Source organism: Micrasema longulum, unplaced genomic scaffold (assembly GCF_059751315.1).
Source record: "Micrasema longulum isolate JH-2025_06_02 unplaced genomic scaffold, ASM5975131v1 h1tg001986l, whole genome shotgun sequence".
NCBI lineage: Eukaryota > Metazoa > Arthropoda > Insecta > Trichoptera > Brachycentridae > Micrasema > Micrasema longulum.
In genome coordinates this window covers 71,985-98,358 of record NW_028279156.1, presented here as the reverse complement: position 1 = coordinate 98,358, position 26,374 = coordinate 71,985, and the positions used below count along the sequence as shown (strand labels likewise).

At 30.4% G+C, this 26,374-nt stretch overlaps 1 protein-coding gene across 1 annotated transcript in view; it reads right to left on the bottom strand.

Annotated features, from left to right (window-relative positions):
* Positions 1 to 26,374, bottom strand: part of LOC148273328 (uncharacterized) — a 65,784-nt gene that overhangs the window by 20,429 nt on the left and 18,981 nt on the right. Inside the window, exon 2 of the mRNA XM_088238883.1 lies at positions 6,335 to 6,659. Coding sequence (XP_088095009.1) covers positions 6,335 to 6,659 — 325 coding nt within the window. The remainder of the gene's footprint in view (positions 1 to 6,334; positions 6,660 to 26,374) is intronic.

The window sequence follows — 26,374 nt, the reverse complement described above, 5'->3', positions numbered from 1 at the left end:
TAAATCAATTCGCACATAAATGTATGATTGTTTTGAAACAAAGGGTTGACCTATTTGATTTGCATTTATTTTGAACCAAAACTATCAAATGAACGTAGTTATGCAGAAAGCAGCCAGTCCACAATTTCGAAAAAAATAGATATAGAAATAATAAGTAGATGTAAAAATAAAGATATAAAAAATATATATAAAAATAGATAAGTTTTCGGGTACAGTAAGGTCAATTCTATGTTCTGCTAAAACAGCCAGACCATTTTCATACAGTTAAACTGTAATAATCACCTATTGAAAAAAGTTTCGATCACAAAAACGGCATTTCTCAATTTGCAAAAAACACCCACAGCACTAGAAAAAAAATGACGATACTTCAAAAATCATTGAAACTGGTTAAATACATACTAATATTCTTGTTTGTAATGTACAAAATAATGTATTCATTGTTTATCATTTGTCAAAATATAATAGCACGTTTATGAATTGAATAAATAATCAAATCTACACAACAGTTGGAATGTTTTTGACTTTTAAAATGATAAACAATTAATACATTACTTTTTTTATATTTCAAACAAATATATAGTTACGTATTTGAACAGTTTAAGAGGTAGTTTTATAGTACCGTAAGATTTTTCTAGAGCTAGGGGGTATTTTCTGCAAATTGAGAAATGCCGTTTTTGAGATCGACACTATTTTTAGAAGGTGATTATTACAGTTTTTTCTACGAAAGTGGCCCGGCTGTTTTTAGCAAAACCTAGAATTGACCTTACTGCACCCGATAACATCAATATTGCATTTTTTCAAAATTGTGAACTAGCTGCTTTCTGCATAACAACGTTCATTTGGTCTATGGGTTAGTAATAATTGCCTTACTTGGAAATCTCGATTTATTGTATTCAGCGCAGGCGAACCACTGATCGCGGATTGTGGTCGTAAAGTCGAACAGTCGTAAGTCAAAGAATATCTGTATTTTCGGAAAATCCCGTCCCAACCCTGATCACCACCCTGTCTATAATAATAAAAAAGAGGATCGTGAAAGTTGACTTAAATACTTGGGAGTTTACGCAACCGAGGATGGTGGAACGCACAAAGAGCTCGTAACTCGTAAAAAATGTCACACAGTAGATGCTCAAATAAATAATGAACGACTAACTGAAATTGAACATGTTAAATACTTAGGACTAACAATAGACAGACAATTGACATGGACTATTCATTTCATTAATTTAATTAGCAAAGGGGTGACTTTATCGAGTCTATTTTTTTAAATCAAAAACTTTGTTCCAATAAAGGAAAAAAAAATAATGTATGAAGCCTATGTAAAAACTAAAATATGTTATATGCAACTACTATGGGGAACAGGAAATCAAAATGACATAAACAGACTACAAAGACAGCAAAATAAAATATTAAAGTTAGTATATGACCTTCCCTATCTAACAGCAACTAAAGAACTTTTTGAACAAACTAAACAATAAAATGTAACTGAACTCTTTAAACTAGAATCTTTAAAATTTATTCATAAATTAGCCACTGGTGTTATTGTAGACGAAGAATTAAAACTTGAAAAAAACTGTAGTAAACATGAACACAATACGAGAATATCAGAAAAATATCATATACAATATTTTAAAACGAGAAAAGGACAATCGAGACTTATTTGGACTGAAATTATACAATAAACTACCAGACAAAACTAAACAAAAGACTCAGACAACCTTTACAAAAGATGTAAAAAATATCATTATTAACAGTAGAATGTGAATTTTAAAAGTGAAAATATTTTATTAAATGTATGTAACCCGTAAGGGTTTATCAATGAAATTTAAATAAATAAAAATAAAAAAAAAACCCCGCTGGGAATTGCTTGAGCAACTTTCAACATTACACGTGCTGTCTGGAACTCTAGTCTATACTCGGTAACAAAATGTTGATTTAACTCTTGGATAATGTTAGTACTCTCATATGGGTGCAAATCCTGGCATCTTACCAAAACATCAAACATTTGAGTTTTGAGAGTAAATGCTTGAGGAGAATATTAGTTATACGGTGGTTTGTTTTTATCAGTAATAATTATGTCTGAGAACGAACGCAGAAGCCTCTTATAACGAGCGTCTTGAGGGTGGGGCGGTAAAACTGGCTTGAACACGAGTGCGAATACTTTAGTAGAACTTTAACTCAAGTTGCTTTTTTTTAACGCCTTCAGCATCAACCCTGATGATGAAGTATAATCGACACACGGAAAAATAACCCAGAAAAACTCATTATGCGTCACTGTATTGATTAGCAAGCCGTTGCATTGGTACAGATAGGTAACATCAATAAACTATAAGTGTGTTAACTACTGTGAAACAAAAAATCTGGTTGGTCACGATCATTATTTATGAAACCTAAAATATATTTTATTTTATAAACATAAACGTCAAATCTGCCCTTTACAAAAATTTTTAATACTAACATATTTGGCTTAATCTATTATTTTTTTTAGATTTATAAAAAACATAAACCTAAAAATTACATATCATATTCATTAGAAAGTTTAAACAATTCAAGAAAAAATGAATAAAAAAAAAATATTTTAAAGTAATATAACGAGAAAATCATAAGTACTGTTTCATAAAGCTGGGCAAAGTGAACAAAAAATTGTATATATTCTGAAATGCATAAATAAATAAATATAATTACCATTCACCATCTTTAAAAAAGTTCAAAAGGTTTGTTATATAGGAACAATACCCTACACTAAATATATCAGATACGTGGGAATAACTATTGCCGAGTTCATGAAGTCGGTTTCATACGGCATTACAAGTATAAACTGTCCGTGAATTAATGCTACAAAACGGTGGCACCTGTCTAGTCATTCTTCCAGGCACCCTGAAATTGATGAGAGATAATAGTTCAGGGTAATCCCATATTGAATTTACTATTTTGAATAAATTTAAAAGGTCTGTAATTTTTCTTCTATCGTTAAGTTTTAACAAATTTAATGTTATTGGTAAAAAAAAAGTTTCAAGTTTAAAATTTATATCCCTTAAGGATTTTATTCGACTCTTTCAAGAGAATATATGCTTCAAATTTTGCATGTACCATGTTAAAATAAACGAATAAGCACCATGAATGGTATTTTGATTTGAAATTATACAGCATTATGCATAATTACTTAAAAACATAGGTACGTAAACATGATAAAATTATCCAGCAAACAACTAGTTAAATATATAAAACGATGAACGATAATTTTGTTAAAATACGTTATAAATTGCATAAACGTGTCTGCGTTGCGTCGCAGCTAAATTCAAGATAACTTGGAACTTTTCCATAAAAATATACTCGAACTTACAACTATTGGCAGTCGTAAAAGCTTTTAAGGTCCCCAGGGGCACGAATGTGGGTAATTTTTCACCGGAAACGACAGAATTTTCATGAAGTCTACATAATGTTTGAAAAATTGTAGAAATTGTTCTTGAAGCGAGCTTTAATGTTACATAAACTATACTTTGAAGCAGTAAATATTCGATGCATGATAGTATCTGCACATAAAACTATTACTAAATAAATAAAAGATGGTTCATCTTCAATTCGCTTTTAATATTTTTTTTACAGGGCAAAGAACAATTATTAACTCATAAAAAGGGAGGTTTAACCTTTAGCTCATTTACTGAACTCCTTCGATTCAATGTGTGTTAACCGAAGGTTATCAAAGGTTATCTTTAGATAACCTTAAGGTGTATATTTTTGTTTCAATGTATTCCATGTATTGCTATTTTCGAAGATTCCAATGGACAATTTCAATTCAATTAAAAATAATCTTTTGGAAAATAAGTTTTTTTTCTCATATTTTAAGGTTTACTTGAAAATTACATATAAATCGTGTTAATATTCAAAGTAGATGCCAAGATATCAATTAGTTAAGTGCAATTTGCGTTTCCTTACCGGAACGTGCAAAAAAAAAGTTTTTTTCCAATTCAATGTAAAAAAAAAAACAGAAAATTCCAATAAAAACACTAAAAGGTGCGACAAAAAAAATAAATAAATGAAAACAGCCATAAAAATAGTTACAAAAAAGATATGAAACCCGAATAAAATCAATTAGTTTTTTCGTGTAAAAAATTTCCCTGTCTAATTTTGCATGCAAACTTGCATCGGTTAATCAATTATATTGTCCATTTGATCATTTATATTGTTTGCCAATGTGTGCAAACAAAAAAGTTTTCACATAATTCATTAAAATGTGGGTGCTTACACGAGCAAACATTGTATGTTTACTTGGTTCCCGGACAGGTACTTACACACTCACATAGGTTTCATTTAAACGCACTGACATACCTTTATACGCATATCGATAAATTTGTTTTACTAAAGAGACAAAAACAATCTTTCGCTGAAAAAATCAACTAAATTCACTGAAAAACGCTCTCCCTGGAACCCTATTTCTGCTATCGTTTTGCACACATTCCCTATTGCCAGGAAAATTATTTTGTAAAAGAGCTGAAACCAGTGGAGGCTGAAGGGGTCATTTCAATATTTTCAAATTTCAATGGGGAGGTCATTTCTTGAACAAAATAGGTACATGTGTATTTCACAAAAATTTTCACACAATTTTTTTCGTAAAAATAGATTAATATACATATGTCTCCGTAGATTTTTCCAATTTGATACACAAACTAACAAAATATCTCACATAGCAAGTGCTCTTTATCTTGCGTGCATAATATCCACTAATTGCATTATATTATATACTTTCTTTAAAATGTATTTTAAGTAAATTATTTTAATTAGTGGCAAATTTTGGGGGGTCATTGACCCAATGGGCATTAGGAAAAGCTGGCACTGGCTGAAACTTTACTTGTTTGATTAAATTATGTATTTCACATACTAGGCAACGCCTGAAAATATATTGGAATTTTTAAACCTATTCCTGAAGTTTAAACACTTAGTTAAATTAGTTTTTTTTTGTAATTTTATGATTTTGGTACCAAATAGGTCTTAGTAAAAGGTCGGCTCTGGTATAAGGAATGAATGTTGCCTATCTATAGTAATTTTATGAGCGTGTAAAGGTACTTTTTCCCGTAAAAGACATTAATCAATATATGGGTAATGGCCATGTAAACGTGTTCAGATCCCCGGATGAGTAGTTTTAATGCTATTCATGAAGTATTGAGTATATTAGAATAAATGTTCGGATTATTATACCTGAGAATGATTGATTCATATAATCCGAACCAGCGGCTTCTCGTGAGGAATGCTGTAGTATCTAAATCTATCTCTAGTGATGGGAATAGCCAGGTTTAATGTAGAACTGATTATTTACATAAGTCAATTATTTGGATTTTATGGGACAATAAAAAAAAGGCGAACGGTGATTTTTAATTTTGTGTCATTACGCACCAACCAAAGAAAAATTTGACAAAAACGTAAGATATTTATTATTAGACAAATGTTTTAATAAAACAAAACACTTTATTGTATAAATTCAATTAATTCACAAATCGTAGCATTATTTTTATTTTTTTAAATAATAATCCTCTAAGCCTTTATTCTAGAGGTTTGTCAGCAGTAGGAAAATTGAGTATATAGAAGAAAGTTGTAAAAAATTCACCACAAAATACAGAGAAATGAAAAAAAAACATTTTTTTTGCCACGGCGCGCCTGTCCGCTATCCATTTGTTGAAACTATTTTATTTAGCGCTTTAAAAACTCCCATAAAATTGGCTTAGTGGATAAAAGAAAAAATGTATAAATATCTTTATTCATTCATTTTAATTATTCCCTTTCCGCTCCTGATGGTGCATAGGGATACATTTATAGCATTGGTACATTAAACTCAGCGTATCTTGATCATTTTTGTTACATGAAGGTAAGATAATCAGTCTTACGCTTCAGGTACCAGTCCAGGGGCTATGAAATATTCCAGTGTGAAAACACCCTTTTCAATAAATATTTCATATCAGCCATGTCGGGAATCGAACCCGAGACCTGTTGAATGGTAGGCTAACGCGCTGACCATTACACCTCGAGGCCGACGACTCATGATCAGCGATGCCAACTTCCTTAAAACTAAAACATACATCAATTAAGCCATTCAGTAAATTAAACATAAATATGGAGTCAATGTTATTTCTACGTTTTTTGTAGACTTGAGATTTTTAACATTGACTCCATTTCTCTGTAAGTGTAGTCTCCCCTCTCGAGGTCGATCATCCATGCTACTTTTCTTAGCAAACGACATATCATATTATGTTTGTACTTACCTGTGTTATTTTTGTAAATGTGTCCTGGAAGTATTTTGTACCAAATTAAGTAAATATAAAAAACACTGTTAAAATTTATTTACCTGTTCGGGTCTGAGGCCAGGCGGCACCCACGTGTACTCCTCCAGCGCGCACCCCGAGTCGTCGTCGGACTGCGAGTGCCGGTGCGGGTCCGGCGGCGGCCCGCCCTTGGCCAGTAGGAGCCGTTCGGCGTGCTCCAGCAGGCCGCGCAGCGCGCCCGCGGGCGGGGACGGTGCGGGGGCGGAGCTGTGCGGGGCGGGGCCGTGCGGGGCGACGCCGTGCGCGGTGACGGCGACGTGCGCGGGGGCGGAGGCGTGCGCGGGCGCCGGGGAGGCCGGCGCGGGCAAGTCCATCGCCGGGGAGCCCGTGCAATTCCGGCACACAGGCCTGCAAAAAAAAGAGAATATTTAAAATATATTTTAACGATTGCAATCATTTTGTTGGATTAATTTCTAGCAAAGGAATAAACCATCCTTTTTATTTTTTTTATTTTAAAATTTATTTATAAACCCTTACGGATTATTACATTCATTTTACAAAAAAATATATAAACATTTTTCATTCATACTCTGTTGTTCAAAATAATATTTTTTACATATTTTGAAAAGTTTATTGTATAATTTCAGTCCCTGGTTCATTAGTCTTGATTGTCCTTGTCTTGTTTTAGAAATTTGTATATGGTATTTGTCTGATATTCTCGTATTATGTCCATGTTGACTACAATTTTTTACAAGTTTTAGTTCTTCGTCTACAATTACGTTAGTGGCTAATTTATGGATGAATTTTAATGATTCTAGTTAAAAGAGTTCAGTTATATTTCAATTGCTTAGTTTGTTTAAAAAGTTCTCTAGTTGTGGTTAGATAGGGAAGGTCATATACTAACTTTAGTATTTTATTTTGTTGTCTTTGTAGTCTGTTTGTGTCATTTTGATATCCTGCTCCCCAATGTAGTTGCGTATAACATATTTTAGTTTTTACATAGGCTTCATACATTAGAATTTTTTCCGTTTTTGGAACAAAATTTTTGATTTTTAAAAAAAAACTCGATAATTTTGCCACTTTGCTAATTAAATTGTTGATATGAATTGTCCATGTCAATTGTATGTCTATTGTTAGTCCTAAGTATTTAACATGTTCAATTTCTAAAACAACCTTTTTAAAATATATATTTTTGTTACTAATTATAGTAACGTAGTTATACTGGTTCGCCTCTAGATGTCAGTACTATGCTACTCATGTGTCATGGGAGGGGGCGGAGCCAAGTGAAACTTGGCGACATAAAAAATCCTGAAGGCAAATCACTCAGATTCAGTATGCCCTAACGATAAGACGTGTTTTTTTATAATAAATTCTATCACTACAATCACATATTTTCTTTGGCTACTAGAAAAATTACAGTATTTTTTTGGCCATACTTTTTAGTCTGAAAATTCGACCAAAAATTTAGGCACGTCTCATGGTCCGATGCGTCTTATCGTCCAATTTTTTTTTTTAAAAATTGATAGATATATTTTGGGGACGCCGACGTGTCTTATTTTTTCGCTGGATTATTAGAAAAAAAGCGTTTTAAATTTTTGGTTGGGTTATTAGTTTAACAAAAAACGTGTAACGGACGGTATCGGTTTGCGCTTGTAATTCTCGACCCGATTACATGGGTACTATTTTATTGCTTCGTGAACAATAATCAAATATTGATTTTTCTTCCTGTGGGCGACACTATTAGCCAGTGGCGTATTATTACTCGGCCATTTTTAAATGTTTTAGATTTATTTATTTGTGACAAAATACATAGTTCTTAACTTTATATATTACATTTCATTACATGTTTTATTTGTACGAAATATTCCCAATTAGCAAAAGAGCGCTGGTATGATAGTATATTATGACACAATTGTTTTAATAAATAGTCGATAAAATAACATGACATATCACTCGTCACACGGGCTGTAAGAACTGTTTTATTTAGGTGTTTTTTAAGTACGTTTATGTTTTGTATATTTTTTAGTCATTAGAAAGTTAATTGTAGAAATTAATTGCTCTATACACAAAACTGTATATATTTATGTTAGCCCTAGGTTGTTCGCAAGTTAAATTATTTGACGCTCTTGTATTTATTTCATGTATATTGTGGTCAAAATTAATATTTGTCTTTTTTTTTCTTTTTTATAATAAATATCATCTTTACCTTTTCTGTGTAAATTAATTAATCTAAATTGAGCATTTTGTTAGTCTATATAAATCTGTGGTTCTAGTATATTTATCAAAATTAAATGTTACTTTAAGTGCTTTATTCATTGTTATTTTAATTGATTCTTGCAAATGTTAACTACAATGCGATCATATTATTAATCCATATACAAAGTGTAGAAGTATGAAAGTATTTTTTTTTTTTTTAATTTTATTTTCTTTTATTCAGGAAACATACAGTACAGTTACAAAGTTTAATATTTTACACAATTAGACTTAATTCTAATGGACCAGTGAAGTTTCTATACTATAAAGCAATTATATGTTAGGTTAATTATGAAAGTATAAAAAAGCGAAGGAAAAAGAAAAACATAAATGAAAGTTGTTTAAAAATTAAAATTTAAGTGAAAAAAAGATATTTTCAAGTTTGTAGTTTGTAGTGAGTATTTACAAATGGAAATTTAAAGAATTAAATTTAAGAATCAATTATTTAAAATGAATAAAATTTGTAAGAGTAATTAAAAATTAAGAATTAAAATAAAGAATGAAAAACATGCTCAGATGTAAAAATAAAATAAAATAGTAATAAGATTTTTTTTAAAAAAGGAACAACATAAATATACACATATTTATTTTAAGGGATTCAAAGAAACAATGAGAAGAATTTAAAAAACATCTTCAAAATTAATGACATATTATAGTAAGAGCAGCAATGTATTGATTTTATTTACATACATAATATAAGTAATTAAAATCATTAATTGTATATCATTAATTTTGTAGTATTAATTTCCAAAATTATTTTTTTTGTAATTCCTGGAAGTACAAAAAAAACTGTATGATTTAATAAAAATATATTTTTTTAAAAGGCTCAAACTTATTAGGAGGTTTCGTATGGTATATGTATATATTTAATATTATTATTAGGACCAACTTTTTCATTGTCTTCACTATAACAAGTCACAGTATACCAAAACTTGGGATAAAAACTCACATTATTTATTTTTAAAACTCCTCCCATTTCTTTGTAAACATTATTATTGCATGTTTAAATATGGAAAAAAAATGCATTTTTTGGTTACAATCGAATGCCAGAAAATAATTTTTAAAACCAATAATAGGGATTTTGCTACTATTGCTATTGAGTTGTAATTTTACGCAACGAGATTAATTGACTTTTCTGAGATTTACATATTTGATACAACGAAAAAACGGTAACAAAATAACATTTAAATTTTCTTAACTTTAATTGAATACTGATGATAACAAAATTAATTGATGTAATAAAATTTAATCGAACATAACTTATTAATCCAGAGTTTACGTAATGACGTAATATATGAATCTCAGTAAAGGAAAAACGAGTTTAAATACCCAGGGGAAGATTTCCTAAACCGTTAGCTATGGCACATTTCTCTTTATTAATCGTATGAAATTAACTCAGAGGAACTGGTTACTAGAAGCTCTCATTAATATTTTATTCATTTCATACCATAAGGTCTTAAATATATTAAGATAACATTACATAGCGAAATATTTTGATCATTTAAAATATTATTATTAATTTATTTCGTTTTAATATTAATTATTGTAATTGGTTGCGCGAGTGGTTGGTTGGATTGAGTGATTTGTGGATGAAGGTCCACTTATCCTACCCATCCTGTGATTTACCAACTTCCAATGTTTATTTATTCTCCTCGTCGCTATGACCATGAGGAGCTACGGTTGCTATGAAAACAATTTTCCATATTCATAGCAACCAACATCAACAATCTCGTTTTTTTCTCTACATAATATGTTCTGTCAACAACCGCATTAGTAATAGTTCTACACTATCTCCGAACCGCATGCGCGTTGTCGCGTTTGTCTAACATTCTTGAGGTTCTGGGTTCGATTCTTGGCAGGACGGACATTTAATATTAATTGTAAAGGTTTTTTAACATCAATATTTAATTTTTCCTGCAGTGGCCCTGAAGCGTAAGACCATAGAATTAAGAAAAGTCTAGAAACCGCATACGCACATCAAACAGACGTAGACTAAACTACTCATTAATGAGTAGGTTTACGTTATGACCCATTAGTCTCTTTGTAGACGTATCTCAGCACGCAACTCTTGATTTGAATTCAACTATGCCGTGCTGTATCCTTTTAAATTGTAGAAATACAGCTAGGATCTTAACAGGGTGGTATCACATTTCATGTGTAATTAGCAAACGAATGTTTAAGTAGCAATGAATTATTTTTCCATCTGTCAGATTGTCGAAGAAACAAAATGAAAATTTCATTGGTGTTGCCAGGGTAGTAATTTTTTTTACCCTACTTTGCTCATCTAATGCAAGAACTAATGAAAATTAGACCCCAGATTTAACAACGCCGGGGGAGACATTTGAACGACATTATCTTCAAAACATCAAATATTATTTAACATGATATAAAAATATCTTTTTCATGTAAAATAAAATTTGTTTTGTTTTTAAGTTCAAAGTTCATAAATTCAATAACTCTTATTAAATGACCCTTAACTTATCTACTCTGTGGTGTCAATTAATGTTTCCGAGTGCACAATAAAATTTTAGAGAAATTAGCAGGTTGCTTTTTTTTACCTTACATTTGTGGTATGATTATTTTTTTCCCATCAAGCAACATTACGCGGCGACATCACGAATGCGCGCGGCGAAGTAGGCCATAGTGGGGGGATTATTGAACACAGTCCGATGTATTGAAATATGATTTTACGCTCCTTCTGGACTATTCTTAATTCTATCTGTAAGACTTATATCTTACCTTCATGTAACAGATGATCGAGCTGTGCTGAATTTGGCTAACCCGCGCAGAGCCCGATGTACTACTGGGCCCGAAAAGGGAGATGATTTTTAACTTAAAAATTTAAATCAACTCCTTCATGTAGACTTTTTCTATTCGGATTGGCTTAAAATTTTAATTCTATGGCTTAAACAGTAATATAATTCATGCATTGATGAACACAGATTGTACAAAATAAACAGATTCAAATAAAATTTCAGACATGAAAACTTATAATTCGAATTTGCCGTAAAAATAAAAGCATTTACATTAAAAACAAGACCAATAATAACAAATATAATTGAGAACTAATAAATCAACTAAAAAAAGTAACGATAACAACTTAAGATCTCGTTTCGTTTTTAATTTAAGATTTCCGGTATATTTTAATATTGTGGTCTATACACTAAAAATATATATAAGATTTTATTTCATTCAAATACACCAGCACCAGAAACACCCTTTCCTGATTTTTTTTGGTTTGTGATATTTTAGGTTTATAAAACAAGGTCTTCAATTAGTATTACAATATCGAAACAACTAATTGAGGTGAGTATAGCGCTGGCAATAAAACTAAAATTGCTCCTACAAAAACAATTTCGATTGTGAAATAATGAAGTTATCAAATGTAGAAATCTATTTACCGACATAAAACTTTACGGCTTCTAAGGCCATTGGAAACTTCCCTGGCCGAACTTTGTGATCTAGAAAAACAGATTCTGATGGCTTCAGGCTACCAAGTTTTACTATTTGTAATGCGGAGTGTAAACAGATTACACGGCGAATTTCTGCTGTAATAACACGCCCGAGATATCAATAAAATCTCATTTGGTGCTAATGTCTAGGCGCTGAGATTAATACATGACTTTCTCCCGTTTTATTAAAAAAATATATTCTATCTTTTTTTATTAAATATAAATCAAATGTTTGAGTTTGCTGTTGACCATATCAATGTGTCATATATTTATTTTTAAACATTATCCTTATGTTTCTGATCCTATATAATAATTCTGGTAAAATACTCGTCTGTCTGTGTTGACTAATTGCTCGCCATAACTGAACACAAGACTTTTGGTCCAATAAAGTTGGGCCTTACGTCTCATAAAACGCGTAATAATCTGTTTAAAAGTTAATATTATTAATATTTTATTATTGTTATTTTAAGCCATAGAATTAAGAATAGTCCAGAAACTGCATACGCGCATTAAACAGAAGGCGACTTAACTACTCTTAAAATAGTAGTTTTACGTTTTGACCCATTAGTTTCTTTGTAGACGTCGCTCAGTACGCAACTGTCGATTTGAATTCAACTATGCCGTGTTGTGTCATTTTAAAGTGTAAAAATACTGCTGGGATCTTAAAGAAACGGAATGGGATCATATTTCACGTGCAATTAGCAAATACACGAGTAAGTAGCAAATGCATTACTTAAAAATTGAATTATTTTTAAATCTGTCAGATTGTCGAAGAAAACAAAATAGACATTTTGTTAGTATTGCCAGGGTAGAATTTTTTTTTACCCTACTTTGCATCTAATGAAAATTAGACTTCGGATTAAACAACTTTGTGGTGGACATTAGATCGACATAATCTTTAAAATATAAAATATTGTTAAAAATTTTATAAAAATATCCGTTTTACGTAAAATATACTTTTTTAAATATTTTAAGTTCAAAGTTCATTAATCCAATTACTCTTATTAAATGACCTTTTACTACTCTGTTGTGTCAATCAATGTTTCCGCGTGCACAATAAAATTTTAGAGACATTAACAAATTGCTTTTTTTCCACCTTACATTTGTGTTATGATTATATTTTTTCCCATTGTGCAACGTTTACATTCCTTAGCCAACAAATTTACTTGTGAAATAGACATTTTTAATACGACAATTATTAATTTTAAAACGTTCTTAAATGCACTGTTTGAAGCAAATTATTAATGTCGTAATAAAACTTTCTTTTTCATACAATTCTTTCTCTGTTTTTGATGTGTATTATTATTATTATCTTATCTCTTTCTGATATTAATTTATCAAATATTTTTGTGTACCGTATTTTATATTATTTTCACACATATACTTACTGTTAACTAATTTTCATTATTTGTTTTTAAGATTAATTTGTTAATAACATTTTTTTATACGTATATATGTGTATATATGTGTGTATATATATATTTAGAATTCTTAACAGGTTATTTACAATTTGTTTTTTAATTTTAACATTGTTCTTATATTCATATTTTTAATCTTTTTTTTTTTATGCAAAGTTTCGCTTTTTATTTTGCATTGCAGTTTGCTTTTTATTGTTTCTACATGTATATAAAATCTTTTTTTATTTCTTTTAATGTGTTGTGTATTTATAAAATTATTACTTTCTTTGTTTGTAGTTACCTGTATATTTATTTTTATACTTATAAATATATGAAAATGTATTTATTTTTTTGTTTGAATTCTTTACAAGTTACTTACAATTTGCTTTTTAATTCAATTACTTTTATTATATCCATATAAAATTATTTTTTCTTTTTACTATGTAAAGTTTCACTTTTTATTTTGCATGGCAGTATGCTTTTTATTGTTTCTAAATGTATTGTTTATCTTTTAAATTTTTACGCACTATGTTTGTACTTAACTGTATATTTTTTGTAAATGCCCCTTGGGCGTATTGTAAAATTAAATAAATAAATAAATAAAAATAAAAAATTACGCGGCGACTTAACGAATGTGCGCGGCAAAAGTGGGGCTAAGTGGAGGAATTTTTGGACGCAGTCCGATGTATTAAAAAATGATTCTAGGCTCCTTCTGGACTATTCTTAATTCTATGTTTAAAGCTTTAACTTTGTGGTCAAACATTTTATTAAATGTTATTAAATATTTGTATATTACCACTTACCGACTTTTCTATGTCTACCGGTTTTGAGACACCAATTAATTCATCTCCTCGCTCTTTCTTCAACTATTTCTCCCACAACATAAAATATTTTAATAACCTCATCAGTGCATGTAAGAGCCGCTTATTAAAATGCATGTCGTATTGGTTTTATATTTTTGTGCAATAACTATAGTGAAGGTAATTATTGGGGTTTGCATGTTAATTTAAATAGTGTCTTACAGAAGAGACGGGTACGTCTCAAAATCAGTAGACATAAAAAAACCGGAAAGTTGTTTTACACAAATGTATAATTATAATAAGTTATAATTACAATAAGTTACAATAAGCCTTTAATAAATAGTTCTTCTGGGACAAGTTGAATTTTAGTTGAAAAAAAAAATATGGAAAAATAAACATAGGACTTTGTATAATTGGTGCGCATAGTATTTATGTTTTTTATTATTTATTATACTATATTATTTATGTTTAAGTAACAAGTATTCTTGGCACAAATTTATACTTTATATTTGTATAGTAACGATTATTCATTTCTTACATTTGATTAGCTAGGCATTTATAATTAAGTAGTTCTTTTATTTTTTTGTAATTGTTATATTAGTATGGAAGTATTTATACTTCAAATATAAAAAATCTCCTTCTTAGAACAGGCTAAGCCATGTTAGATGGAGACTATCCCAAACAAAGAAATTCCGTTTTCATTTTCTATTCACTAGTTTTGTATAGATTCCCTGTTATTAAATATGTATACTTATTTTGTGCGATAAATTAAAAAAATAAAATAAAATAAATCTTACCCGCATTTATTATTATTATGGATAACTTATATAGCGCCATTTTCGTAACAAAATACCTCAAGGGCGCTTTACATAGTGATTCTTTTAAATTTGTAATTTAATTAAAATAATTTATTTTGTTGTCACATGCTACGGATTTATTCAAATGATTTAGAGAACAAGTGGGTTTTAAGTTTTTTCCAAAACATCACTTTTTATTTCACAACCTCGCACCTCTGCTGGGAGAGCAATCCATGCCATAGGGCCTGCGACCGCAAATGCGCGTTCACTAAATTTAGTGCGCTGTTTGCGTAGAGGTAAAATAACTTTTCCTCACGCCGTAGACGTAGCTGATCTAAGCGTTAGACGCCTGTCAGCTAGTTCATCTGGAATGCATAGTTCCCTTAGATATTCTGGAGCAGAGTTGCAGTGACTTATACATAAGCCAACAGAGTTTGTATTCGACCCTTTGTGGAAAACGTAGCCAGTGTAGTTCCCGAAGTTGTGGAGTGATATGACTGAACTTAGAGATTCCGAAAATAAGTCTCGCTGCGGCATTCAATACAGATTGTAGGCGAGTTATTTTGTTCATTGGTAGACCTGCATAGATAAAGGTTTCAGTTTTCTTATTTTACGAAAACCAACAGTTCGAAAAATTGAAGAAATAGGGATGTTTAAGCATAAGCCGAATCTTGTGTGTTTATTTGAATATCATAGAGAAAAAACATTAATGTTTTAATCATACTCTCCTAGCGAGATAGCAGTGAATGTAAATGTGGCTGCTTGTGATTTGTGATGTACATAATTAGCTCCACAAAAGGCGCCGAAACAAACGAAGAAAGACAAGAAGAAATATTGTTATAAGCATCTGACTTTATAACTAGTCATTACGCATAATAAAAAGCATAAACAGAACTGGATTCGTAAGTTTCGTTCTCATATTGAAACTGTTTTTAATTTAACGAGGGTTTCTAAATCATCGTTGAAAACAGTTTGACTATTAAAAAATAACAATTTGGATGCAAATACGCTTACGGTTGAGTGTACCAAGGATCAAAATAATATTTTAACGGACCATGTAAATGAGGAAACACTCGATTGATAAAGACGTAAAAATTGATGTCCGCGGTTCAATCAGTCACTTTAATTGATAGAAAAATAGAGCGTATTTATTGTGTTTGCAGATAGTTGGTAGAACTCCATTTTGAAATATAGTAAGCAATAATGAAACACTTTAATCGGATTTTATTCTACTTTATTGAAGAAAAAGAAACACGTTCTTTTTTTAAATATTAGTGACACGATATTAGAAATATTAGCGTTCTTATAAATTACCCGAATACAAAGAATTCAGAATAGTCCAGTAACCGCATACGAGCATCAAACAGAAGGCGACTAAACTACTCATAAATTAGTAGTTTTACGTTTTGACCCATTAGTTTATTTGTAGACGTCGCTCAGTACGCAACTACTGATTTCAATTTAACTATGTCGTGTTGAGTCCTTTTAAGTGTAGAAATGCTGCTAGGATCTTAAAGAAACAGGATGGGAGCACATTTCATGTGTAATTAGCAAATAAATGTGTAAGTAGAATTTTTTTCCATCCTTCAGATTGTCGAAGAAATCAAAATGGACATCTCATTAGTGTTGCCAGGGTAGTATTTTTTTTTACCCTACTTTTCTCATCTAATAAGAGAGCTAATGGAAATTGGACCTCGGGTTAAACAACTCTGTGGTGGACATTTGACCGACATTATCTTTAAAACAACAAATATTATTTAACATGATATAAAAATATCCGTTTTATGTTAAATAATATTTGTTTTTTATTTTAAGATCAAAGTTCATTAATTCAATTACTCTTATTAAATGACCCTTTACTTGTCTACTCTGTTGTATCAATAAATATTTCCGCGTGCACAATAAAATTTTAGAGAAATTAACAGATTGTTTTTTTTCCCATCAAGCAACATTATGCAGCAACATCACGAATGTGCGCGGCGAAAGTGGGGCAAAGTGGAGGAGTTTTTGTACACAGTCCGATGTATTCAAATATGATTTTACGCTCCTTCTGGACTATTCTTCATTCTATGTGTAAGACTTATATCTTACCTTCATGTAACAGATGATCGAGCTGTGCTGACTTGGCTAACCCGCTCAGAGCCCAATGTTCTACTGGGCCCGAAAAGGGAGATGATTTTAAAGTTAAAAATCGAAATCAACTCCTTCATGTCAACTTTTTCGATTTAAATTGGCTTAAACTCTTATTCTATGGCTTAAACAGTTTTTTTACCATACATTTGTGTTATGCTTATATTTTTACCCAACTGGCAACATTAAGCGGCGACTTCACGAATGTGCGCGGTGAAAATGGGGCAAAGTAAGGGGAATTTTTGGACACAGTCCGATGTATTCAAATATGATTCTACGCGCCTTCTGGACTATTTTTAATTTTATGCCCCAATATTTCAATTTTGCCGGCCATTTTTAACGAGTTGTAAATAACTCACCACTTGAAATTGGAAATTAAGGTGTTGTTGAAAACTCGTTGCAAATGGCCAAGAAAAAAATAAAATTGAAATATTTGGGTATATTATAAGAACGCCAATATTTTTTTTTATAAAAACAAAAATAAAAAAAAGTGGGGTTAGAGAGGGGTTCGAACCTCGGACCTCTGATTCGTAAGTCCGCAACACTAGCCACGAGACCACAACCCGATTCTTTTGTTTCGTTTTGTTAGGATATTATTAAAATAAATAAATATTTACAAAGTTTCCTTAAAGGTGCATAATAGTGTTAATAGTTTATTGGGGTATTTAACAAGTATTATTGAAGTTAGTTTAATAATGTCCCAACAAGACGAAACGCGTCACATATATTAAAAAAATATATATGTAGAATTAAATACAATCAAAGCGTTTTATTTTGGATACCTTATCAAATATTAATGAAAGCGCACAGATTAATTTTATATTATTTATTTATTTTAAGAAAACAACATTACAAATAAACCAAAATTACAGGCTAATATCGGCCTCGTGGTGTACCTAGTGGTCAGCGCGTTTGCCTACCATGCAAGAGGTCTCAGGTTCAATTCTCGACATGGTTGATATGAAATATTTATTTAAAAAGCTATTTTTACACTAGAATATTTCATAGTCCGTGGACTGGTACCTGAAGTGTAAGTCTGATCATCTCACCTTCATGTAACAAAAATGATCAAGATACACCGATTGGTGTACCAATGCAGTACCCTATGCACCATTAGGTGCGGAAAGGGAATGCTGATGATGATAGTTTTATATATATTACTAAATACAAAGCCAAAACAAACAACAAGAATGAAATAACACGTAAATATGAAAAGAAAAAAATATATACCCACGCACAGGCTATGCCTAGGTAAGATTTTTTTGTTTTAATAAATACAGTGATCTACGCAAAAAGAAATATACTAAAATGTTAACGAAAAACTCTAAATAAAATAAATAACTGTTTTCTAATGTACTTCTGATAAAAATGTACGCAGGTACTTGATTATTAATGATATATAAATAATTAATCATTATCAGAAATAATTATTTTTAAACTAGCAAAATACGCCTCATGAAATTTACATAGAACATTGATACACATTAAAATAAAGTATTAAAATAAAATTTGTCCTAACAATTAAAAGGCAATTCGAGGAAATGAATAGGAAAGCTATTAAAGAAATAACTTAAATTTTTGTTTTTAAAAAGACATAAAAACGTTTTTAATAAGACAAACAGCGTAGCGTTTTTTTAAATTCTGGGTTAAATGATGCCTTAAAAAAATATATTGTAAATATTTCAATTCAAATATTTTTAATTTATTTTTTTTTTGTTTTTAAGAAGAATGTTATCATAATTGTTGATATTTAATTTCAACAATACGTTTTTAGCTTAATTTTCATACGTATTCATATCGGCCGATCGACAGATATATAAAGTGGACTAAAATAATACATGTAATTTGTTTGCAAAAATTATAGAAATGAAGTCATTATGCATCATAAAACCTTTCACAATTAACATCTAAAGGTGGTTTTATGGAATGTACATATTATTTAATGAAGAATTCATTTAATACAAAACCGGTTGAAAGTTAAGTTAATTTAAATTTACGAGTATTTTAAAGACCCTTATTATGTTTTACGATCACGTTCCTTGATTGGCAAAGTGTCATATCATTATCACGGTACAATCTCGCACCAATAAATAAAATATTTAAATAATACTGTTAATTGTTTAGAAAATAAACTTACTAGTTTTAAATTTTTGATCTTAAAATAGTGCATATAAAAACATATTTTTATGTGTGGTCTAATAATAACACGATGTATTTATTGGCGGTCTCCGTGATGTTGTGGTCAAGACTCTTAATTCACACACGGAGGTTCCGGGTTCGATTCCCGGTGAGAGCATTAAAATTATATGTGATTTTTCTCAAACCGGGTGTTTTGTGATGTCATTCACCACTATAATTGGGCCTCCTGGCCTGTTGTGGTGCGAAAAAAATAATTGTAATATTATTTTTAAATTGTTTGACACATACCTAAGCGTAACGCTTAACTTTTGATCTTTGTTTTATCGCCTTGTGTAAAATTAATAATAATAATATTTAAATATCGATATTCAGCATTTTAAGAAAATATTATAATGTAATACACGATATTGAAAAAAATGTTTATCTATTATCTCTAATTGTCCAGTACAATGTACGAATGTACTATGTATATTTCCTAATGTTAGATTTTTTGTTGCATCTATCTATGTAGGTAAGCCCGTACCGAGATAGATGCAAGTTGTATGTGTATGGTGTGATATCGGTAAGGCATCGCATCCGAATTAAATAAAATTGAATTCCGTGACTTTGCCTTGTTTCTAAATGAGAGTCTGATTTTAACTCTGGATTATGATTTTGTTAAAGTTGACTTCATTTGTTTTTCCGAAATTCTGTGTATATATTTTACGCATACTAGCAACAAGAGTTTAGAAGGATTTTGGCTGGTTTGATATTCTTGTACAAATAAATATCTAACTGTATAGATGCCCATGATATTCTTGCTCAGATTAACCTTAATGTACCTCACCGTAACTTGCGTTCCAATGCTGTCTTTGCTGTGGGAAATTATAAAACCAACATCGCATTCTTTTCCCCTCTGCCGAAGATCCTCAGAACAGTGAACAAAGTCTTATTAAACGGTACTTTTGATGTGTTCCTACAGCAAAGGTAAGCATTCAAGAAGCAAGCGATGTTGTCACTCCTGACTTGCGATGACACACTAGCCATGCCCGCCTAGATTATGCCATAATTATACCTGTTTTAAAATTTTAGTCGATTTTAAAATTGTTTATATTAAAAGATATTATATATACTCAATAAAGCCAATCTGTTAAGGCTTCCATAAGCCTATTGAGTGGCTTAAAAAATAACAAGATTTAAGCCTATAGGCATTTGAAGATCAGATCCTTTTGCAAGAATTTTGTGTTTCGTAGTAATAAAACCATTAAGAAGAGTTCACACGAGAATAACATTATCCTGTTTCAGCTTATTAGAAAACAGTAAGATAATACAACAATTCTACCGTAGTTTAAACGCAAAACGCTGCGAAAATTGATACACGACATCGCGCACAGTGTTGCAGCTAAGCCATTGTCCTAAGAAAATAGCCTGCTCGTCAATCTCTAGTACAATGTCTTGGTTTGTTGTCCGGTCCTCCAAATTTCTGTTCACTCTGAGACAAGGCAGCGTTGTCCTATCACGTGTAAACTACTACTAAGTTGGTAGTGTAATAATTCATTTTTCATATTAAAAAGGTAATTTTTAATACGATTGCTCCAATTCAAATATACAGCGGGCAGGTATTTCCATACCAGAGGCGTGGGAGGAAGCTAACAATACCTGTATAATACAATAAAAATGAGTTATGAACGTCTTCTCATTAATTATGGTGCTTTGTGAACAGGCCACCAAACGATTGAACTTCAAAAACGATCGTTACAATAATTACTTTGTCTCTTTACATTAAATGTTATTCTGAGAAAGAAACAAATGGTCTAGTTCAATTAAAAGTCTTTTATTTTCACGACTGTTTTACATTATTTCATATTATTCAAATAAACGGTACTTTGTAGCTTTTACATAAAAGACTAAAATAAATTCTCTAAAATATGCATTGCGGTTACTTCTCATTTTTAAATCTCTTTTTTTTTTAAACTACTTGTCACGGGCACTACCGTGTGTCAAAGTTTTAAAAAAATAGTTAAATTTATACCTACATTTTCAGGTACGCGTATCACTTAAATACCTTATATGGACTACATCTGAGGTCCCATAAAGCGCGATGTATTTTATTTCGAGGTCCTGTTCTCTTCCCCTAATCCATTGTAAATTCCCACCCCATAGCTTACGCATGAGACAAATTAGTTGAATGCGCACTTTCAAATGAACTTTTTCTGCAGCCGCGTTTGAAAACACTTTACCCAATTTTATACTTCATCTAACATTAGTTAATTATATTAATGAAAATACTTATATGAGGGTACTACTTTAAAAAAAGTGAGATAATAATGGAAACTTATTAGGAATACAAATTTTAACAATAATTTTAACATTGTCAGTTAAAAATACGGCTTAATTTGTAAGACTTGACTTTTAAATTATCGGCTTTGTTGCAAACATGGCAACCTCTACTTGAGTATTGAAAAGTTGGTAGTGTATAAAATAAATTGTATTATTTTACTAATGTTTCTTGACTAGATCATTGCTATTTTATCACTGCCTACGTATAAAATATTTACTGATTATATTAAAAAAAATTGTTTAAAATAGTTGAAGTTAAGTATTGTATCACTTTTTTGTGATTTGCTCAAAATAAAGAAAGGTGGATTTTGCCGGGTTTGCAAGTAGTACCCTCATATAGTTTAATTCCAATTTTATTTATAATTTTTACCAGTGACCGGGTTTCGTCTTGACCGACATCGTCAGACTGGAGAATGACAGATCGTCGGTCATTGGTAAAAATTATAAATAAAAGTGGAATGAAATTATGTACATATTTTTATTATTTTTATTAAAATCGGGTTGTGGTACCATAGCTAGTATCTCTGACTTACGGCTCAAAGTTCTGTGGTTTGAATTCCACCTTATCCCAATTTAATTTCCACTATCTAATAGTGAGTTATTTACAACTCGTTTAAAAGGGTCCTCAAAATAAAATATTTGTGTATATCATACGAGTAAGAACGCAAATATTTATTTTTACTAAAAAATAAATAAATGCAGTCCAACCAAGAAATATTAGAAGAAAAACTCAATAAATTATTATTTGTTAGTTTATACAACGATTTTTCGAGTATGTTCAAATGCTTGTAGACAACCTGAATTCCGATAGCTGGAAACATAATATTTATTAAAAATAGCGAATTCTCAATTCTTCATAAACATATCAATTAGCATTTTTATTGGTTATTTAAAAACTCGAATATTTCCAAAAGGTCGAACTTAATTGTATACAATTCCGAATATATTTTTTTAGTTTGCCATCGCATAATTAATTCAACATTTTTTTTCAATTTGTCAGTTTGTTTCGATCTTATAAAAATGTTAGATGATAAATGCGAGCCCAAGGTGTGTAATTCAATATTCAAAATCACTCACTGCATACAATTATCCACCTGTGATACGTTTAAGATTCAATTAAACTACTATCTAGAATTTATCAACACCTCTTTTTGAAATATATCAGAAGAGCACGCTGTAAAGGTGTCCGTATAATCAGTAATTGGTGATTACACACGATAGGGCATTGCTTCGACCGCGAGTTCAAATGTTTCTACCGTTTTTTACTACCGGCATTAAAAAATGCCAAAAGTAAATTATACCCCTCGGTCCATCAGTCGTAATTAGTATCCCAAAAGCGGCGCGTTGCCTGAGGATGGACTAATTTGAATGAAATAATGTGGAAGAACTATAGTTTATGATATGGCGTTCTTACTTTCTCATACCGCGGGGGTGCACTGACATATTATGTAATAAGCAGATTTACATGCCAAGGCTCCTATTACCCAAATTATTAAACTTAAAAAGTGGTATTGAAATTTCTAAGAATAACGCCGTTTATGAAATATCAGTGGAAAATCAGTTAAGTATTAGTGCAAAATCATTAAATTTTAAAATATGTACCTTAGAGGATAAAACATGGGTCCACTTTTTACCGTTTTGAAGTTAAAAATGCAGAAATAATCGTTCAAAGTCAAGTCAACGTTCCTCATAAGAATGCATTTTTAAGTTAATATAAAAATTTAAAGTCCACTTTGTTTTAATGCAAAAAGCATCATTAATCCGAGATACGCAATTTGATATGTACTTTCATAAATATAAAAATCATCATTTTATACTTAATTTTTTTTTAGGTTGAAATAATCTCATTTAGTCCAAAAGTTATAATATTTTGGAAGTCACATAATTGAAAAATCGCATAAGTACAAAACTCTGAATAAACCAATCCTGACATATACCTCCGAAACCTGGGTTATGACAAAAAATATTGAATAAACTATTGCAGCTTTCAAAAGAAAAATTCTCAGAGTTACCTATGGCTCTGTGAGAGGAAACAAACATTGGCGTCATCACTAGAATAGAGAGCTTTACGACATCTGCAGAGCGCCCGAAGTAATCAACTCCATCAAGGTGGGATGCTTGAGGTGGGCTGACCATATAATTAGAATGGACGACGAAAACCTCATAAAACGCCTAATTCTCTCTATGGCACAAGGACGACGAAGACCAGGAAGGCTTATAACACGATGAATAGACTGTATCAGCGCAGATCTGACAATGTTGGAAGTAAGGAACTAGAGAGGAAGGGCAGCAGACTGGCAAGAGTGGAGGAGACTCCTGGATTCAGCCAAGGCTCACCCGGGGCTGTCGAGCTTATGATGATGATGATAATTACAAAATATTATGTCCTGAACATTTCAATCCATGTGATTCCCGTTTATCCATGAATGTAAGAAATAATATCTTCGTCCCCAAAATTTGCGTGAAATTGCGATGTTACGGGTATTTGAGCCGGATGCAATTTTTGAATAGGGGTGAATTGTGGTCCTGTGGCTAGTGTTGCGGTCTCACGGATCAGAGGTCCGAGGTTTGAATCCCTATTTTCTAATAGTATTACTACTAAACTGATAACTAAATTTATTCCTATTTTCTAATAATGAGTTATTTACAATTCATTGAAAATAGACCCAAAATCGTCATTTAAATATTTGTGAAAATCATAAAAACGCAAGTATTTATTTTCATTAAAAATACCAATAACAGCATAGTAAATAGTCTAGTTAGCCATATGTTTTTTTAAAACTAAAACATGAACTGTTAAAATTTAATTTCGAAAGGTAACAGTCCCATAGGTAGTGTCGCGGACTGCAGATCAGGTGGTTTAAAGTTCAAACCCCGCTCTATCATAATTTGATTTCCAATTTCTAACACGGCCATTAACGATTAAAAGAAAATGCCCTCAAAATTGCGTAATTTGGGTTAATCATAGGAACACATTTACTTTTTTTTAAAAACAAAAGTTAAGAAAATGATTTAACTTCTAGATATCATGACAATTGATCAAAGAATCAAATTCAATTTTGTTAATGAAAATAAAAACAAAATTACTAAAGGAATAGTTCCGAGATGTTTTCAAAATAAACTAAAAAAAATTGAGTTCTTTCATAACTATGCAACAAGAGGATCTAAAAATATAAAACTGGAAAAGAAATCAAAAGCAATGTCCCAGAACTGCCTTATGTACAAGGAAATACAATTATTTGAGGAAATGCCAGAAAGCATAAAAAATTAAATAAATGTAAATATATTTAAAATTAAATGTAAAAAGTATATACGTAAAATTTTTAGGTAATATATAGTGTAAATAGTGAATATAATTAATGAAAATGTACATATGAAACAGTGAATATGATAAATTAGGATATTAAGTGAATAATAGTGATAAATAATGTTATAATAAGTAAACATGTAAATATTGTGTTGTAAATATATATTAGACTTTGTTAAGCATAGAACTAAATAAAATAAATAATAATAAAAATAATTTTAAAAAAATGGTGGATTATTTGAAACGCATTTTCTTTTCATTCAATGCCCTATTGCCCCTTTTCTGTGGTGATACCTACTGTGAATTCAGTATTTAAACTTGGCCCAAAAGTTTTATCTGGGATGTAAAGTAATACAGACTTTAATTAAAATATAAATATAGAGCTATAAATCAAGAGTTTTGTAAAACGAGCATCAAGTTGAAAATTAATTAGTACAGGAAGTTCCAAAGTGAGGAGAATCAGGTTTGTATCTAAAATCAAATTTTGGTGGAACTTTATAGTAAAATATCAAGTTTGATATGAATAAAGTATGTACCCACTTAAATAAGATTTATTTTGCATACATTTTTGTACACGATTTTTTAAATTATTTTAAGTACATTAAATGATACACGTTCTTTTTTATATGACAATCTACTTTTATATATTTAGTTAATCTTAAAACAGTAACATTTCAAAAAAGACACTAGCTTTTGTGCTTGAAGAATACACTGTTATGGCTATTTAATGAATTTGAAGTTAATAATAAAAAATAGTATTACAAACATAAACATACATTTAAATACATGTACACACATATCAAGATACACATATATATGCATACGTACGCACATAAATACAATATTGCAATTTATAAATAAAACTAAATCGTAAATAAATCAGTTTTAACTCAATTTACGTGAGTAAAATAAACGAAATAAAGAGATAAAAATAATACAGTAATACAAAGTTAAATAGTAATGTTGTTTTTACTTGGGTTCAAAAACATTTTTAAATTAACTTTGAATTTATTTAGTGATATAATAGCCTCCATAGTTTTACATTCATTGGAAAGATTGTTATAACATTGTTTTTCCTTAAAAACATAACTATTTTAACCGCGACTTATGCGAAATTTAGGGATTTTGATGTTACAATGGCATCTGACTGACTTACTCGTCTTGAATTGGAATATTTTTTCTTTTTTGTAAATTTGTACCGTACAATTGATTTTGTTTAAATTAATCTAACACTTTGTATTTTTAAGCTACACACTGGTTTGAATATTTTTTAAGAATACAGAATATAATATTTAAAAAAATATAGAATTTTTGAAAAAGATGTTTTGATTGAATGTTTTTCAGCAAAAAATGTTCTACAATATACAAAAATGCACTTTTCCTATCTGGTCAAAAGAATAAAAGTCCGTTCTAAGAATACGAAAAAAAATATTTCACATGATTTTCAAAGTTGGTATGTGAGCATCCCTTCTGTTCAGGATACTGATATTCCTGAAAGCAATACGGAATTGTTTGAAAAAACAATGAAA